General features: G+C 30.9%; 1 protein-coding gene across 1 annotated transcript; it reads right to left on the bottom strand.

The window, feature by feature from the left end:
- Positions 2184 to 5870, bottom strand: LOC109350252 (SPX domain-containing protein 3-like). Its single transcript, XM_019591453.1, has 3 exons — positions 5389 to 5870; positions 3272 to 3437; positions 2184 to 2551 (listed from the first exon to the last, which is right to left on the bottom strand). Exons 1-3 carry the CDS (start codon positions 5632 to 5634, stop codon positions 2184 to 2186), a joined length of 780 nt encoding a protein of 259 aa, XP_019446998.1. The 5' UTR covers positions 5635 to 5870.

Here is a 20886-nt window from a genome sequence, read left to right as displayed (position 1 = left end):
GAAGTAAGTTGTAACTGGAATATTCTTGAAACCATGATACCAGCGTTGAAATTTATTTCAACAAAGCCGATAAGGCGAACAAAGAATAAAATCAAGTTCACTTACTTAATCAAATAAAAAGAAAACACATCGAATTGAGGGAATTTCCGCTTTCAACAAATTGGCGCCATTGATGGGGACGATTTGTTGAGAGGGGGAAGCTTCTCAAAAATATCTTTCAACAGTAGCTCAAAGGAGAAATGTGGTCTTTGAGTTTAAAATTTATTTTTGTTTAATCTACCTCGATTAGGTAAATGGAGATGGAGACTACTTATTGAGAGAAATTCCCTTTAGGTAAAAGTTTTACATTCTAGATATGGAGTTGGTGTTTCCCGGGGTGGTAGGGATAATGGTCATGATTATTTTAAGAGGGGTTGGATGAAGGTCTTAGTAGGAAATTGGGCTCTAGAAGAGAGGTGAGATTTTGGTCTGATCCGTGGGTGGGGGATGAGGCATTCTTAAAAACATTTTTCCTAGATTGTTTCAGGTCTCACTTGATAAGATGTCCTTGTAAGTTCTATAGGAGAGTGGAGAAATGTTGTTTGATCCTGGAAATTTACATGGAGGTAGAGTTTGTTCATTTGGGATCAAGATGAGTATTAAGATCTATTAAATTTACTTGGGAATTACACACCAATTCTTGATGCTTTAGATGGATGGATTTGAACTCATGACAAAGGCAACCAATACTCGTTTCTTAAAGTTGACAATGAGATTTTCAAAAAGTTGTGGAAATGTAATGTACCACTAAAGATGAAATGTTTAGTGTGGAAACATTCTTGGGTGGATTTCCAATAAAGCTATGTCTTGCTCAAAGGGAAATCCAATGAGAAAATGTAGTATTGTGTTGTACTCTTTGTGGGTAGGAGGAAGCAATAAACCATCTTTTTTTCACTTGCTCGAAGTCTTATCATTTATGGCAATATCTCTACTCCCGATTTGGTATCATCTCAACTCTATCCAATGATGCTAAGGTAAACTTTTCTTCCCATGTGCACCTATTGTGTTTGGAGACCAAATGTTTAAGAAGGTGGATGTCTCTTTGGTTCATCACTATATAAATTATTTGGCATGTAAGAAACAAGATCATTTTTGAGAACTCACAATACTATCTTGAAGAGGTGATTAATCTTATCTTTTTACATTCTTGGAACATCCTAAGTGCTCCTTGTAAGAATTTTAACTTCTCATTTTTGGAATGAGTGTTGAACCATCTAAGTATCTTTCTTCTTATTAAATTTTGTGGTTGTAAATAAGAGTACCATTTATTCTCATAATTTACACCTTTTTACATTATAAAACGATGCAACATAGATGGTCAAAATTTTGCCTGGATTTAAATTATATTGACAAATCTAGTAGAAATAAATTATTGAAGAAAGAAGATAATATTTCTTTTCTTTTTTCCCGATCATCTGAAAATAAAAAAATAATTAATATATTCACTGTAATTATACACTTACAAATTAGTTTTTTGTCCTATTTCATCACGAGAAAAAATGTATGTAGTAATAATATATGAGTTTTATACATTATCATTGTATTAACTACTTTTCACGTTTAATAATTATTGACTATTCAAAAAAATTACAAATGAATGATGAATGATATACTAATTATATATATATATATTGATAATGCTTAAATATTATACTCTTTCATCACATCCAAAATATAAAATAAAAATATTTTTTTCAAAATATAAAATATATGGACTAGATACTCACCAACACCATTGATGAAAAAACATGTTACTCCAGCATATTAATACATAATTTTTCCTTGGCAATACATGTGATACTCAATATACTCAAACATAATGTGAACACCTAATAATTGTTAACTAACTTATTTAGCCTTGGAAAGATTCTTCTTAACCATCTAAAGCAACTAATGTGTTTCTCCATCAAAAGTGAGTAAAGTAAGATTGACTAACTAACATGCTTTCTCCAAAGTGTACTATGTCCCATTGTAACAACCTATTTCATATGAAACTATTGTGACTATAATCATCTAACACATTGTCACCGGACAATTTCGATTCTTGTGAGCGATATTTGTTGGAAAGAGCAGTTACATACCTCGGAAGTGATTAATTCTTTACCCAAAAGCGTGACAGAATACCTAGGTAGTAGCAAAAAAAATCACTGGACAATGGGCACTGCAGCATTGAGCTGTAATGATCTGATAAGATCAGAATCTGGCATATTGAGAGGGGGAAGAGAAAAAGGGCTCTCAGTAGAGCTACCTTTTCTGATTTCTTGCATTGTAAGTAAAGCTGCAACTGTGTTTCTAAAAATCCCTTCTCCTACTACTATAATAGCTTCTTTGGCTTTTTCAGCTTCTTCTTCTTCAGTTGGGAAAACATTATCAATTATTCTTTCACATTCCTTCACAAGTTTGGAAATTAGATCGGTTGTGAAAAAGGGTTGCTCTAGAACTTTTTGAATGAATGGTAAACGTAGTAGCCCTCCTGTTCTCTTGTCATATTTCTTCAAAATTTTAGCCAATCCTACAAAAACATTATACTTCAAAAATCACAATATAATAGCTTATCAAATTCACATTCTTCAAAGAAAGATGCAAACTATTGATCATGGGATCTACCTAAACTGAATATTGTGATTTTCATTTCCATTTAAAAAAAAAGTGTACGAGAATCCTACCTATTGATATATAATTAAGTAAGTAAAATAAAAACGAGTACTCATTATATGTCAATAAAGTTTAACTAATGAATGTTTTTAGAATAAATTATAAATAAAAGGTATTTCATACTAATCGTGAAAACATAAAATTCACTTTCTTTTCAGCTCGACCATTGTTACTTATTCGGACTTGAATCAAATATATTCTTTAGATTCTTTTTAATGAGTATTAAAGAGTCTCACGCTTTTATCAATATAGATTAGACCCTTATTTCAATCACATGTCAACTATATGATAATACAAAATGGTAGTCGTTACAACAAAAAAGTATTAAATCTACGAATTTATGGGTAGAGCAATAATAATTGATAACACAACAAATTTTAAAATGAGTAAAAACAATAACATACTTATCAATATAAATAAAAGTGAAAAAAATTATTTGGACACCTCGTTAGTTTTGGGTCCTATGTTGCGCACTTACCACACACCCTCATGGGTAAGCCCTTACTTACCACTATGTGGAGACTCACCCAAAAATTTAAGCAACTTATTTATCATGTAATTTGAAGAAAAGGTGTACCTGTGTAATTAATGTTGCTATAGTTTACTAGGAGAACCATTTCACCATGGAAATCAACAATAGTTCTTCTGATTTTTGCCATCTCCTCCTTATAATCAACTTTTGAAGGCTGAGTGCCATTTGGTCCCCATAATTCAACTACTCTTTTGATCCTTTGTTGTAACTCCTGCACCCACAATTTAATAATTTAATTTCAAAATGAAGTATATTACTATATTATATAATAACATCATTGAAGGGAAAACATCTCATACACTAGTTAAGTCATTTAAGAGAATATGTTCTAAAATCTCACCTTTAACAGAGTAATTTTTATTTTCAAAGATATATCATTTTCAATAAAAAAAAAATTATAATTCCATTCTTTAACAAAATTTAGGCATTGCTTAACATAACACTCATCTTATATTATAAGAGTTGGAAGGGGATGAAATCAAATAAAAAAAATAGTGAAATGAAAAGAAAATATAGGAAAGTGGAGTCTCATTTTCACCAAAAAAAAAAAAAAGTGGAATCATGTCTTCATTATTTGATGGGATGGAATGGATTGTAACATAAGAAAAGTATATAATTCCATTCCCTCCATCCCAAATTGAGGATTTTCGGGGGGTTTATGGGAATCATTTCGATTATTTGATAGTGAATACTCATTTTACTTCATCATATTTTTTGACATTATTAGTTTAGTTCTTTAAAAATAAAAAGATCTAAAATGATTATGAAAATTTTAAATGTGGGTCAAATTAGTCTTTTTAGCAGATTTACAACACTTGGTAGGACCAATTTGACCCCAAAAGGACTAATTTGACCTACATTTAAAAATTTTGGGAACCACTTTAGGTCTTCTTCTTTTTTAAAGAATATATTGTTAAGGTCAAAAAATATGAGGGACTAAAATGAGTATTTACTCTTCATTTTATTTGTTAATCTATTTTTGAACAATGAAACCTTGATTTCTTTCCTTCCAACTTATTTCCTTTTAGGGCTTGTTTGGGAGTTGGATTTTGGAAGGGAAGGAAGGGAAATAGAAGGCTTGAAAGTCATCTCACAAGTGTATTTCATGGCTCCCAAGCCTTCCCTTTCCCTTCCTTTCCCTCCAAACTTCAACTCCCAAACAAACCCTTATAGTTTTATTCTATCTATTGAAACATATCTTTAAAAAACAATACTAGCATATTTTCCACAATAATCATAAAGACCACATCATCATATGGGAAAAGAATTTCCCGTACAAGAGAAGCAAATTATTATTTCTATATTTATACTTACATATCATCTCATTATATCTAAAGGTGTCATATTATCTTTATTTATGTTTTGGATTTACATATTTTTCTAGTAGCGCAGAGAATTCTAACTCCACGTATATAAGTAACCATTACTACCCAAAAAAATAAAGACCACAAAGTGATATAATGGCACATACAGGAGAATATTCCCATGGTATATATAAACAACGTAATTATAATGAAGAATTAATTCCTCTTTAATAAAAAGTACACCCGTCCAATGACAGAGAAACACATACCCCTCGCATGAGGAAAAAATAATAATTTTTTTCCTATGATATGCAGACGACAAAATCAACATTGTTACATAACTTAAACATAACTGCAGTATCTACAAGCAATATTGAAATGTACATAGTTCGTGTATAAATATTCACATTTGTTAATATATAATTATTATATTTTAAATTCAAATCATTGTACTTAGTTTAGTACTATACATTAACGAAACAATTATTAATATTAAAAATGTTAATCTAAAATTTGAGCTTCATATAATAGTGATCTTATTATTGTAATTTAACCATCAACCAGACAATGACCACTTTGACTTCTCCCACAGATTATCACCTTTTATATCCAAAATAATATTTTTAATAGAATTGTTTTCTCCAAGAATGATTTTCCTGACATGACAAATGCAAACTATGCCTTTAGCATGCAAACTCATCAAAATAATAGAAACAAAGTTTGTAGTGAAAAATTGTGAGTTTAACACATTGATTTATTTTTAATGTAACTTAGAAACCAAATTTAGAGCATTTAAAGTTATATTTAAAAATCAAAATTTCAGAAGGAAAAAAAGTGAAGAAGTGTTAGTGACATTACCTCATGGAGGATGATGAAATCCTCCTCTTTTTCCATGAAAAAACCATTGAACTTTTCTATCTCATTGTTCAACAAATACACAAACTCAGCCTCTACCTTACCATACTCTAATGACCCATTCATGAACATGGGTGACCCAGATATCAACTTTACCAACTTCTTCATTTTCTTGTATGACAAGTAATTGTCCCTCCATTCCGGAAAAGACTCTTGAATCTGTTTTTTCAATCTCTTACCAAATTTCATTATCGCTCTGAAATAGATTAGTTTCTTACCTTATGTTAGAAGATAACAAAATTTAAGGAAAGGAAATATATTTAAGGAGAAGATCAAAGCCAAAATGGGTTGGTAAGAAGTAAGATATGGTTATTATGAAAAAGGGGTTAAGGGGTAATTTATTTGTCGAATATCAAAGAGCATATGCTTAGCGTGATAGGATTTAGAGACAGTTAGAAAAGGGTATAAAAAGTGTTATTAAAGGAGTATGAGAATTATTGGAAGCATATTCGGTTACTATAGCATTATTATTACATGGTCATGCTTTAGGGCTAGGACTTTGAAAAATAAACATGCCCCTATTTCCTTGGTGGTTGCAATATAACGTGGTTGAGTTTACTAACAAGGGAACATGAAGTTAGGTTTGTGATGTGGGACACTTTATTTTCTTTCAAAATTGTCCCTCACTATTTTTAAGACTTTGAACTCCAATTTAGTCGACATAACTCATTTATAATGATAAAGTTCTTAGGATAGTTAAAAATTTCTTTCACAAAATTTAAATACAAGACGTAGTGTTGGTACTATCTTTTAAATTTTTAATTATAAAAATTATAGATTTGAATGCTTTAGTTTCTTCTTCTTTGTTTCATCTCATGTTATAAGAAAGAAATATGTAATCATATTTCTACTGACTACATAAAAATAGTGTTTTCCAAAAACATGAGAAAATGAGGATTTAATACTTGGTATCAGTATAATTAAAGATATTTCTTCATTTTATGAGTAAAGAACTAATTTCGTTTTTCATTTTATAAGTAAAAAACTAATTTCTTTCGTGGTGTATAAATATTTATCCCAACAATTGACACATCTCACTCTATGTTGTTAAAAACTAATTTTGGGTGTGTAATTGCTCCTACAAACAAGAAAAGTTAATTAAATAATAAAATTAAGAAACATAGTAAAGTAACAAGTGTGACTTTTTATTAAAAAATCACAATATTGTATAAAATGATATGATATAATTATGAACAAAATAGAGACTTTTGAATCTTGATGGAGAAGAAAGGTATTGACTTGTCAAGAAGGAAAACGTCCAAGTAAGGGACGTGGGTAGAGAGGATCATTCCTAGGAATCTACTCAGAATCATCCATGGGAATGGAAAAAGTGCGCATTTTGTGCATTAAAATTGGTCATTGTGGAAGGAATTAAAAGAGGAATATGTGGAATTTGAGATAAAGGCATTTAGGAAAAGAATTTAAATCTTCTATACATTACCTTATGTCCAACCCAATACCATCAATAAAAATTGACAAATATATATTAAATAAAAGTAAAATTAATTTTTAAATTTAATATTTATATTTCTTGATATTTAGTTGGTTTGAGACAAAGAGATATAATTATTTTAAGACAGATGATTTATTTTCTTAGGAATAATGCTATATATTCTTGAAGTGGGCCATGGTGCTGAGTACACCCAACCCTTTTGGGTCTTAGTCAGGATAAATCATTACATGATATATGACCAACAATCTTAACCATAACTGAATATTAATTTATAATAAACTCAGTTTAATTTAAATTTTTGATAAATCTTCAATTATGGCAATTTGGTTGGGAACATTAGACATACTATTTAACTTCTTAATTTCTATAAGAACCAGGTTATATATATTTTTGCTCTGTTAGGTTAAGGAAGTTAGTTTGATAAGAATTTGACTCACAACTTATAAGATCATGAGTTTAAATTTTATTATCAATATGAATGTAACATTTTTGCATAATCTATAAGTATACTTATAAGTATTCATACATATATAGACTAACGATAAAAGCTTCCCTGGGTTATTTTTTAATGCAACTTAAGGGAACCATTCCTCATTGTTGCTCCTAATTAAGTGATAAAATTGGAGCGAACAGAAAAGAAAAAATGGAAGCGACAAGGCGTTTTTTATAAAGATGATTCCAGTGGTACAAGGTTGTTCTGGGGAACATGTCAAGGGATATGTCTGTATATTACAAGAGTAAAATGATACTTATACGACTTTTCAATATTCTTTTTATTTCTTCTCAATATTACTTTATATCTCTATACATTTATACATAGAAATGACTTTATATGAGTTTGTTATTAATTATTTTTATATAAAATCATTGAGGCATAACTTTCCATATTTTAGTTAGATACAATTTCCTGGTAGAAAACTAAGCTTTAATTAACAAAGAAAATATTACAATCTTGTGCCTTGCACACAATTTTACCTCTTGACGTGAATCGCCTACTTAATTTATATAAATGATGTTAAATACTATACTCACTCTTTTGCTTTTTTTTGTTCTATCAAATGTATTTAGTTACTTTATGGGTAAAAAACTAATTTCTTTTAGAATTTGTGGTTATCTCTTTCCCAACAAATATCGTTCATAGAAATCGAACTATTAACCTTTTGATCATAACTCTCTTACTTTGGCCCTTTTAAATCACACCCCACTCCTACTCATATAGTAACCTTTGATATTACTATGTATTGTGAGTCATTAAATTCGACGAGCATCCTCCTCAGTTGGAAACTTCGGAAGTTCATAAGCTTCATCCTGTTCTAGTTTGTGGGCAATGTTTTATCTAATACTTTCTTTAATATACCACGTACTCATTTGATCTTATCACAGCATTAATTATAGAGCTTTAATATCCTCCACACTATCTTGAGCTTTCTAGAAAATAATTTTTGAATATTTACTAGATAATGTTTTATATATTATTTTTTATTATTTACTGGATACTTTTTTATATATTATTTTTTATTATTTGCTGGATAATGTTTTATCTAGTAAAACTTTTATCATTTAATTTTTTATTATCTACACATGCTCATTTGATTAGTTTTTGAGTTTGTAACTAAATAACTAGAAACTCAATTAAAGATAAATATGATAAAAGTTATTTCGGTTGGATGATAAATTTGAGTTCAATTCAAACATGTGATTTCCACCGACACATTCAACATAAAATATCATGTTTTAGGTGATCAAACTAAAACATGCAATAAGAGCAAGAATAAACCATAAATCAGTGCATAACAATGAATAAATTGAAATGAATTAGAATAGATATATCAAATTCATTAGCTACATCTAATCCCAACAAGAGAGGAGTTAGTTACTCAATTCTATAGAAGAGCACCAACATGAGCTCCACAAGGTTACAATGCCTTCAGCCTTCAAGTCACCCTCTCCAATGTGTTGCAATATTCCAAAGCCTAAAATTCAAAAATCATGCGTTTTTGCCATTTCAAAGTTGCATAATTTCGCGCATTCCGCTCAACAAAAATGGCCAACCAACAGTGCCAACATTTTGCTAATATCTCGCTTAGCGAGCTGTCTTTCACTCCACCATAGCAATTTTGTGAATTTTGGCGATTTAACTGTTAATATTGAAGAACAATATTTTAGGAACCTCATATCCAACAATTGTGTCGATGTAATGTTGACCGAATACAATGTCGAATTTTACTTAGATTACCCCATGGTTTATGTCTCATTCTCGCTTAGCGAACTAAATCTCACTCAAAGATAGCATACTTGCACACTTTATTGATCTGACTGTTCTTATTGAATATCCAAAAAAATCTTCTCTATCTAACAAATTTAGTGTCGAAATTTTACTCGAACTATTCTATTTTGAATCATTGTCTTTCTTTCCAATATATACATAAAAGTAAAATATTAACTATGAGACATTTATAATTGCATTCATAAAAGATTATACTCAAATTGAGTCAATTAACTATAAATTTAATCAAATAGAGTTGAAAAGTACTAGCAAATGATATCCAAAAAAGAGCAAATTTTATACTTATAACTTGGAATTTGTTAATCCTCAAACAAAAATCCAGAATAGAGTTTTAAATATATGATTGGAAGTTAATTAAAAGAATACTTAAGTTCACACCAAAATAAGCATGATTAAGATTATTAAGTTATCATCCCTCAAACATTCTTCAAGAAGCTAAAACTATGTAATAAATAACTTAAAGATGAAGAAACATATTCACAAATGAAAACACAGTGATTTACCTTCATCATGAAAATAAGAATTTGTAAACAAACAACCCATTATCAGTCAATTAGGAAACAAAGTTCTCTTAACTAATGTTTATTTCAATCTATCACAAAGTGTGCCTTTCTTTCATTCTGTGCATTGATTTGACCCGAAATAAGTTTTGGTATTGTCTTAATAAACATCATTTAGTAAATATGCAACATGGATTACTAAGGTCTTAATAAGGTTGTAATATGTCGAACTTAAAAAAATATGGTTTTTCTGAATAAGCAAAAAACTCCAAAAGGGTAAGAGACCAAATACAACACAAAATTAATATTTCTTGTTTGTATTAGAAATATTCTTCCTCCTCCTTTTTGAGGTTTTTACTTGTCATGTACACAAACATGAATTGATGGTTCAAAATCCACATTTTTATAACACATTTGCTTTTAGTTCACTTTTCCAAACATTTGACTCTCTTTCCCAATTTGAACATAACAAAACAAACAACAATGTTCTCATACCTATTAGAATTTGGAGGTATTCATTGTCTTTCTTTTTTATTTTAAAGGTCTTATTCAAGAAAAAAATTTAGGCCAATTGGGTTAGCAAAGGATAATTCTATTTGGCAACCTATTTTGGTAAGTGGTTCATCCTAAGAATAAGTTGTCTTGGTCCTTTCCATGTATTCTACTACTATAATAATTAGAGACACAAACAAAATCAACAACGAAAAACAATAACAAATGGCTCACATGTATACAATATATATAACTAACACAACTCAATACATCATGCATCATACTTTCCCTATTTTTAGACAAAATCATGTTAACATTTAACAAAACTCACATGATTATAAATACAAGATAGCAACCTAAGGGGGTGAATTAGGTTTGCCATAAAATTGTTCCTTTAAAAACAATACACTTGATTTTTCAATGGAAGCAAATTTTAAAGAATAAAAGTTGCAGAAATTTAAAGAGAGGAGGTTAGAGAGATTCACACAAGGATGTATATTGGTTCACCTTCAACTAAAGGCTACATCCAGTACCTTTTTCTGATTCAAGGAATTCCACTATTCAATATGAATTTCCATTTCAAGTCTCACTCTAAAACTCTCCTCTAGAACACTCATATCCCTCAAGAAAACACACCACTTTCTTGTAACATAAATACTCACCAAACCCTATGGTGATCTTTAGTTTTTTGAAGTAGAACAAGAATTTTCTGAAAGGATTAGGTTTACTACACATAATCTATTGATGTATGAATAATTTTCAAGAACACTTTAACTTAATATCACATTTCGCTCTATGTTTTTCAATTTTTTTGAAAGTTTAGAAAATTTCTAAAGACTTTTCCTGAAAAGAATGGAAAGATTGTTTCCAAAAGTGTATAAAATTGTTATGTAAAAGTGTTGAATGTTTTTATACATTTAGGATGGTACTTATGAACTTTATAAAGGTACAAAGTTCAATTTTAGGAGGTACAAATTGTTTGGGAAGGTACTAGTTTGTTTGGGTATGTGCTAGTTGAGTTTCAAATTTGAAATAACACTTCCAACATACAATAGCCAGTTATTGTCATGAGGTAACAAATTACTTCACTTTAGTGTCCAACTAAGTAATTGATTATCCTAAATAATAATCTCTTACTGGCCCTTCTTTCTAGTCACGAAGTCTGACTTTATTTTAGAACCTTGAAACTTTTTTTCACCCCTTTAAAACTTTGAAAAACATTTTTGAAAACTTTTATGTGATATCAAAATTAAAATGACTATAAAAGTAAGGCCCTAAACTAGAAAGCAAATAGAATATTATCTATGAACTCATGTTTTCCACTCTTCAAGGCCTACAACATTTTTCTTCATTTATTAATGTTGGTGTCTTCACCAAAACCTAGTCAAGGTCAATGAGAGGCTTTTATTTACAATTCCTATTTGATGATGACAAACTACGTATTTCGACATACTGAATTTAATTTAGGGTTACTCTCGCTTTCTTGTACATCTCCTCTTTCTTTAAGAACTCATTGACTTGAAATAGATATCAAACAAGACCAAATCTTTCTCTCCCTTTTGATACTATAAAAAGAAGAGAGAAAAATAATATCCAAAATAATATGGGAATAACACAAAATTTTCATGCCAATTTCATAATTTTAATACACACTAATCCATAATGAATTTAAAACACACATTTTTCCTATAATGCAATTTTGAAATTTAAACATTACATAGTCAACAAAGTAAAATTACAACCAAATAACTTAATTAAAATCCAAAAACATTAAGAAAACACAGTGTTGGGTCCTACGGGGATCTGCCACTTAACTAGAGGGGTGAATAGGTGATACGCTACACAAAGACCGTCGCTCGATAAACACAGAAATTATACAAATTTACACACTATTTAATTGATTAATGACAGACTTAATTGATTAAATCATCTGCTCTTAATCGATTAACTACTCAACTTAATCGATTAATTTGATCATCTAATAATCCATTATCTATACACTTAATCGATTATCTAGTTCAGTTATAGTGTAAACATAATTCTTTTGATCATCCACGATTACCAAGATTCAACTAAACTTACATGCAATTATACAGACAAATAAGAATAGTAAATGCACAATATAGATATGCAATAATCACAGAATTATATGCATGTCAAGTTACGTAAATAAAGTAATGTTGAAATGTAAAAAGATTAGGGAAAGAAGAATAAGACTCGACTTTTTATCCTGGTTCGTTTGATGTCCACTGGAAACTACATCCAGGCCTCCCCTTATGATCTTGAGAGATTTTATCTTCACTATGGAATCTTCAATGTTTCTTACAAACATAATTTCAATACAAGAATCAAGACGCTTCTTTCTTGGATCGTAAACCCCCACTTTGGTTTGACTACAAAGCTCACCTACTAAGATACCTCACAGTTCGTGACTCTAGCCCCATCCTAAGTATCACTTACAATCAAGACCTCTTGACTTTCATGAAGACATCTACCCAACCGCAACTAGGGTTTTCCCAAACCTATTCTTTTTCTTTGGTGATACAACACACCAAGAGAATGTGTTATCGCCTAAGTCTAACAAAAAATTCTTCAAGTTACATATGCATCTCAATATGCAGATTTTATAATCTTCTATGAATCGAAGAACCCCTAAAAGATCTCACAAATATAGAAAGCTCAAGGAAAGCTTTTTCACACCAAGAGATGCAGGTTTCTTTTTCACACACTTGACAATGAAAGCTCAAGGAATATCTTGTAAAGATTCACCCTTTTCTTTTCTTGAAAGAACACTTAGAAAATCTTTCCTAGAGATATGAAAGTTTGTGCTTTAGATCTTCTCAATAAAGTGTAAAACTCTTTGTTTTTGAAAATGTGTTCTAACCCTTTTTTTCTTTATTCTCAAGATTATGAACAATATGAAAAACTTGGGTTAATATACTGTTATGTTTTAACTGCAGTTAATCAATTATACTGAACCTTAATCGACTAACAGGTTTCTTCAAAATAATAGAAACAGTTACCAACTTAATCAATTAACACTTGACTTAATTGATTAACAGGTTCCCAAAACTTAATCGATTAATATGACTCCTAATCGATTAAATGGTTTTCTAAAATATATTTTTAATGATGAATGAACCTCCTACATGATTTGTAAAAGCATGATGCATGTCTTTGAATGATGTATGATTTAAAATTATTTTTAAATGCATTCAAAACATATTTTCATGTATGTATGCATGTGCATGTAAATCATGTATGTATGCATGTAAGTCTCATTTTAGTTATAATNTAATTGATTTTAGCTTGTGAGACTTTTATTAGGGTTCATCTTAGCCTAGACTCTTACTAAGCAAACATCTTAAGACCTAATAAAGATATAAAAATACTTAACCCCTAGATCTTCTTTTGAATGCTTTGCCTTGTATGTACTTGTGTCTTGACTTTATTGTTGATACTTGTTGTTTATTGATTTTCTCATCCTCTCAAGCTTGTCCTTCAACATTTATGCATGTTTTTAATCCTTTGCCTTTATCACTCTTTTGTCTTCATCAACTTTTGTTTATCCTTTGTCTTCATCAAAGCATTATGTGATGCATGCCTACCTCTTCAATCTCGCATTCATGCATGCTTACATCTTCACACAAAATGGTTTGGAAAACTAGAAAGTCTCTAACTCGCATCACCCTCATACATATCTAGATCATCTAACCGACTTGAAATGTCAATGATATCATCTCCAAGGTTTTGATTCACGGCTTCAAGGTGAACCATTCTTGTGGTCATATAACAAATAAGACTAAGCACATAGTTCTTCCATGATCATGCAATTAGTTGGTTTGATGTTTTACGGAGCATGAGGAGAAAGAATCTCAATATGTTCATTTTTGTGTTTGTATATCCCATCGATTGGAACTTGATGAAGCCCATCTTGTGAATTATATCCAAGTCGATTTTGTGATCCAAAGAGTCTAATTCCATCTCAGTCTCCTCGTAACTGGATATACGAACAATGCGCAAGATATGAGTTATCAGACGGACATAAGGTAGTGGACTATTATTTTCTTGAAAATGGTTCATATGTTGCATTACAATGTATGCCCAGTTCATAAATTTGAAAATTTTCACATCATACATCATTTGTAAGTCCAAATCATTGACTTGAGAATGATTTGAAAACTTGGGAATTACAATATGATTGACAAAGTAATGCAATAAAGGATCATCTATGTTCAGATTTCTAACTATGAGAATGTCCATATTCTTAGAAGATTCAACTATGATCCTCTATATCTTACTCACAATCTATTCTTACGGGATTTTACTCATTGAGTAGTAAAATGATTATCTATCAGAATCATCCCAAGGACAAGGTAACCTAAATCCTAACTTAGTTATGATACTTGGTAGCCCTAAACAGAAATTTATGAAAACACTTAAATTTAAAGTTACTTATATTCCCTTAAAAGAAGAATATAGCCTATTGTGCTTAACCACTAAGTTGCAGAAAAATACCTAAACCAATTAAGGGTAGTAGTCTCTGCAACCAGTATATAAAACCTTGATATTTTTATACTTGATAAGTTATGGAAATGAAAGTCAGCAGGCTCAAAGAATGAGAGAATACCATACTTGGGAGTCGTAAAACGTATTCCCGGAAAAAAATCAATGAACGTCTTCCATTGTTGATGATTTTCTAGTAATCGAGATAAGTTAATGGACATTTCCTCTTGTTGACGAATATGAGGGTTCCTTGAACGAATCTTCTTGATTCTTGAGGAAGATGCCAATTTTGAAAACTTAGGAGTCGGAAAAGACGGATTTTTAATTTCAGAAGATATTGATCAAATAAAATTGATTAAATATGTGAGAATATGAAGTTTTGTAGAAGATTTGACTCAAAATGGTGAAGTTTTGAGAGATTTAGTGTTTTGAATTCGTGTGGGATGATAGAGGTAGGATTAAACTCAATTGGGATTGTGAAAATTTGGTTTTTCCTATATATACATGAGTAAGCAATCGGTTATTCTCCCAGAGTAATCAGTTAATCTTCTAAAGTAATTGGTTACTCAAGCATTATGTCCAAATTCTTTAACAATATCAAGTAATTGGTTACTCAACCTTAAGGAAACTCCATAGTATTCAATTACTCATCTAAAGTAATCGGTTACGTGAACTTCTCTTGAAAATTTGGATGAGTTTACGGACAAGGTAGTCAATTACCTATGAGGGGTAATTGATGAGTGTGAAATTATGCTACATTTGCAATATAATTAAATTGTATTTTAGGACATAATTAGGACTTTATGATTGTATTTAGCTTGTATTTCTCTTTGTTCAGGTTGAGAGGGTGTTTTCGGTTATGTTGTGCGGTTTGGATGGATTGAAGCTAAAAAGAGTAGGGATTGGGTACAAGAAGATGAAATTTAGTGTTGATGCTATGTAAATACCAATTGAAGGGCGAAAAGAAGTCATGGATATTATATTCTATTCCTATTTTTTAGATTTGTTTTGTTGGGCTTAGCCCAATATTTTGTAATTATGATAAATGAGGGTTCTCCCCCAGACACTTTACACTTTACATTACAATTCTCTAATTTAGAATTTGGTATTCTCTTCTCCATTATGAGTGAGTAATTACCTTTGTTTCTAGGATTGGGGCTAAGCCCTTTTACATTCAGTAAACACTTGTTCTTACTTCTATTGCATTGAGTGATGTGATTTGAATCATTAAACTGGGTTTTATTCGTGTGAGTTGTCTGGCCAACAAATTATACCTCTTAGATACATTGGGGAAGGACCGAGAGGTGAACCCCACTATCCGATCATTCAGTTATTCAAACTAGAATCATAATTCACGAGATTAGTCTTAGGATTCTCGGGGGTTTCTGGAATTCACCTTGGGTTGCTACAAAGCGATTGGATAGAAAGATCCAATTAATGGAGTCAATTGATAATCGTACCACGAGAGTAAGTGCAACTTCAATTGAGTACACGTGTCGAAGCTCGAGAGATGATGACACATATCAAAGAGAAATTCACTCTCACAACTTAAAGTTAATGAAATGAGAAAAACAAGGATTTGCGAGTGTAAAGGCGGTAACCCTTATCTTGGAAACTATTCCTAAATTAGATTTCAACCCCTTTTAATATTTTCATAATTATTCTTGTTAATTGCTCAATTGTTTTAAATTCAATTTTATTCCTTATTTGAGTTAAGTATAAATTAATTGTTATAATTAAAGGAATTTTCTAGTCCTCGTGGAATCGATATTTTATTACTTGACGACATAATCGTGCACTTGTGATTTGCATTATTACTTATTCGAAAGTAATTGGTTACTCAAGCATTCTAGATTCTTTAACAATATCAAGTAATTGGTTACTCAACCTTAGTGAAACTTCCTAATATTCAATTACACATCTAAAGTAATCGATTACGTGAACTTCTCTTGAAATTTTGGATGAATTTAAGTACAAGGTAGTCAATTCCTATGAAGGGTAGTAGGTTACTCTATCTTTTGTGATCCTTCTGAGAATCACCAATACTCGATAATTAGTTACCCTATGTAGGTAATCGGTTACTCCAATGTCTATAAGCCCCAAAAACAAAGTTTTTCATAATAAACACACATTTAAGCATATAATTACACAAATTTCATGTAACATGACAATAAAACATAGAAAAAATGATTGCATTACTTTCAATCTTTTTCATCTACTTTATCTTGTTCTCTTCTAATTTGATAACAAGATTCTCTTAGTAATTGATAATATTTTCCAAGGAAATAATTCAACTTTCCCATCATTAGCATCTCAAACTCTCATTGTATTATGTTAGCTAATTCACTACTCAAAGATTCATTAGTAGATCCAAAAATAATATCATTGATGTAAATTTGGACTAATAGTGTATGTTGATTTATCCTTTTGATAAAAAATGTAGTGTCAACTTTTCCCTTTTCTAATCTTTTTGAAAAAAAAGTATTCAATCTATCATACCAAGTTCTATCTAGGAGCTTGTTTAAAGCCATAAAGTGTGTTCTTTAATTTATATACAAGAGAAGCGTTTTTATAATCCTTAAATCCTTGAGGTTGTTCAACATATACCTCATCTTGTATAGAACAATTTAAGAATGCATTCTTGACATCCTTTTGATTAGAGATGGCAAAACGGATAGCCCAACCCATTTTACCCGTGCCCGCATTATGCCTGCAAAACTTAAGCAAGCACGAAAATGTCCTCAAATGCTTAATGGATAAAATCAAATGTCATGCCCATTTTAAAACGGGCATGCTGGTGGGATATAGACATTTTTCTATTTACACTAAAAAAAACTAACTCCAAATAACTATCTGTCATAGCCATAGGCATTACAAAACCAACAACCATAGCAACAATGGCAATGGTCAACCCCATGAAGGTTCCAACACCATTAAAACCCAACTCCCTCTTTTCCATGCACACCATCCCAAAGGGTCTAACCTCAACAAAACTCCTTGAAAACACCTACATGCAAATTAAATTAAATTAGGGGAAAATGAAGGAACTTGTGAGGTACATTTGCAAGATGTGGGGCATATGATTTGAGAACTTAGATTTTAGTAGATTAGAAGAATGGAAGCTGGGAGAAGAATGTGAGAACTGTGAGTATGATGTGTGGATCTATTGAGAATGAGATGAGAACATGTCACTTGTGAGGTGTGATTTTGTATTTGTGTTTGTGTGAACTTTGAAGCACAAGCATGAAACTAAGTTGTGAAGTAATGTGATTGTGTGAATCGCGAATTTTGTGTAAAGTGGGTGTGCGTGTCACATAGGTTAGTCTGGGTCTTCAACAATTTGAGTCGGTTTATGCCCGAGGGCCGCCCGTGTAGCTCGCTCGAAATGCCCACAAACATAGCGGACAAGCGGACTAGGGAAGTGAGCTAAGAGGCAAAAGGTTGATGCCCCGCCTGCATTTTTGTGTGGGCAATATGGGTCGGGCTATGGGCAATGTCCATATTGCCATCTCTGCATTTGATATAATTGAAAATTTAGAGAACAAACATTGTCTAATTGTAATCTAATAGCTTCATGCCTAGCAACATGAGACAAATATTCATCATAATAAATACCCTTTTCTTGATTGTATCCATGAGCTACTAGTATAGCCTTATTTTTAACTATTGTCCCATTTTCATCAGATTTATTTTTGAAGACTCATCTATTACCAATGACTTGTCTATTCTTAGGTTTTGAAACAATTTCTTAAACCTTATATCTCTCTAATTGATTGTGTTCTTCGTGCATGGCTAGAATCCAATGCTCATCTTCTATAGTATCATCTATTCTAGATGGTTCAATTTAAGAAACAAAAGAAATATTTAAACATTCATCATTGAGATTAAGCCTAGTAGATAGTCCCTTGTTTATATCTTAGATGATTTGTCTATTTGATGATCTCTATGGTTTCTCCATTATTTTTGTAGATCATCATTAGTTAGCTTTTCAAGTTGAGGTATATTATCGTTGTGCTTCACTTACTTTATATCATAAATTATCAAAGAGCATAATAATTTCCACCAAAATGTTTTGTCCTACATGGACCAAACAAATTCATATGCAATAATTGTAATGATTTAGTAATTAAAACAATATGCTCTGGTTTGAAAGAAACTTTAGATTGTTTGCCTTTTTGACATGTGTCACATTTAACAAGTTTGATTTTAGGCAAACCAACTATAAGTTCATATTTGATCAATTTATTTAAATGATCCATATAGATGTGAGTTATTCTCCTATGCTATAGACATGCATCATCATTATTAATTATGAGACATTTGACCTTCAAGGATAAATAAGCTAAAGACATCATGTAAATGTTGTTTATCATACTACCAATGAGTTTAGCATCATCTGTCATTTTGTGTTCTATAATGCATGAGTTTGAGTTGAAAACCACACTAAAGTCTTTATCACATAATTGACTTATACTAAGTAAATTATGCTTTAGGCCATCAACAAATAAATAACCATTAATAGTATTAAAAGTGGCTTACCAACTATACCTAGTCCAAAGATTTTTCCTTTTTGTTATCTCCATAGGTAACAAATCATTTATCTCTTGGAGTTAGTGTTGAAAAATTTGACTTGTCTCTAGTCGTGTGTTTTGAACAACCACTGTCTAGATACCACATTTTGCTTATGGCTTCCAAGCAATCCTACAAATAAATTAAACAATTTTCTTAAGTACCGAATATAATTTGGGTCCTTTGGGGTTAACACCTTTTTTAACACATCTATATTGGCCACTTGATATACCTAATTTTCTAATGGAGCAATTATTGTGTATATCCAATAGTGTTGTAATAAAAATAATTAGGTTTGTTGTTATGTTTCTTCCATTTACGAATGTTCATGCAAAGGAAATACTAAAAACAGTATAAAAAAAACTCACATTTTTAATGTATATCATGGAAAGGAGATTGTTCTGTATTGTGGAAATGGGTTGAGTTGTTGAATATTGTGGGCGTTTATTGATGCTTAGTTACGTTGTTGAAGTTTACATTTTGTAAGTTTTCTTTAGTTGAGAGAGAATGAACGAGCTGAAGTATGGGAACGTGTGTGAGGTTTTCAGTTTAAATATGAATACAATCAACATCACTCACTTCAAAAAGCATCATTGAATATTTTTTAATCAAATATTAGTATTTTTGTTCTTACAAACAACTCATTTATAAATGTGTAGGTCAATATTTTGAATCAATATATTTATTCTTGTTGGGTCCCACAGGGCTCTATAACTCACCTAGTGGTGGTGAATAGGTGATACGGTATGCAATTATCGTTGCACGATAAACAAACAGATTATACAAATTTACACACTATTTAATCGATTAAACACAACTATAATTGATTAACTTGTTCTGCAGATAATCAATTAACTAAACACCTTTATCGATTAATAAGTTCTTTTTCTATGAAAACAATTTTATTTTGATATCCAAGATTATCGAGATTCAACTAAACTTATATGCAATCTTTTAGAAGATTAAGAATAGTAAATGCACAAAAAAAAATGCAATTAGCTCATAATGATATGCATGTCAAGTTAAGTAAATCATGTAATACAGAAATGTAAAAAGTTAAGGGTTGAGAAGAATGAGACATGACTTTTATCCTGGTTCGTTTGTTGGTCCACTTGCAAGCTATATCCAGGCCTCCCCTTCTAATCTTGGAAGATTTTTCTTCACTATGGAAATTATGAGTTCTTTTACAAACAAACTTCCAATACAAGACACAAGACACTCCTTTCTTGGGACCTACGAACTTGACAATCTTAGTTTGACCTATCAAACTCGCCTACTTGGATCTCATGTCCTTTCGCGATTCGGCCTCAGCCTAGGTATCGCTCGAACCAAGACCTCTTGCTTCTCATGAAGACACTTACCTAACAACAACTAGGATTTTCCCAAACCTATTCTCTTTCAATAGTGATATCAATCACACCAAGAGGATATGTCGTTGCCTTGTCTAGAATCTTTCAAGTTATGTGTACATCTTAATGTGCAGATTAATCACTCTTTTCGAATCTAAAAACCCCTTCTACAAATTTCACAATTACAATACAGAAAACGTGAGATGAAAGGTTTCTTTTTAGGAAAAGATTTGACAATGAAGCTCTATGGGGATCTTTCTAAAGATTCACCTTTTTCTCTTTTTC

This window comes from Lupinus angustifolius, chromosome LG01, assembly GCF_001865875.1.
Source record: "Lupinus angustifolius cultivar Tanjil chromosome LG01, LupAngTanjil_v1.0, whole genome shotgun sequence".
Lineage (NCBI taxonomy): Eukaryota > Viridiplantae > Streptophyta > Magnoliopsida > Fabales > Fabaceae > Lupinus > Lupinus angustifolius.
Note: the sequence above shows the minus strand (reverse complement) of the source record. Positions and strands in the feature narration are given on the sequence as shown.

Bases quoted from the DNA above. Each gene is read 5' to 3' on its own strand.
- LOC109350252 (XM_019591453.1), bottom strand. From the start codon at position 5,634: ATGAAATTTGGTAAGAGATTGAAAAAACAGATTCAAGAGTCTTTTCCG. The intron at 3,438-5,388 runs GTAATGTCACTA...TTGTGGGTGCAG, and splicing joins ATTTCATCATCCTCCATGAG to GAGTTACAACAAAGGATCAA. The intron at 2,552-3,271 runs GTACACCTTTTC...ATGTTTTTGTAG, and splicing joins TAGCAACATTAATTACACAG to GATTGGCTAAAATTTTGAAG.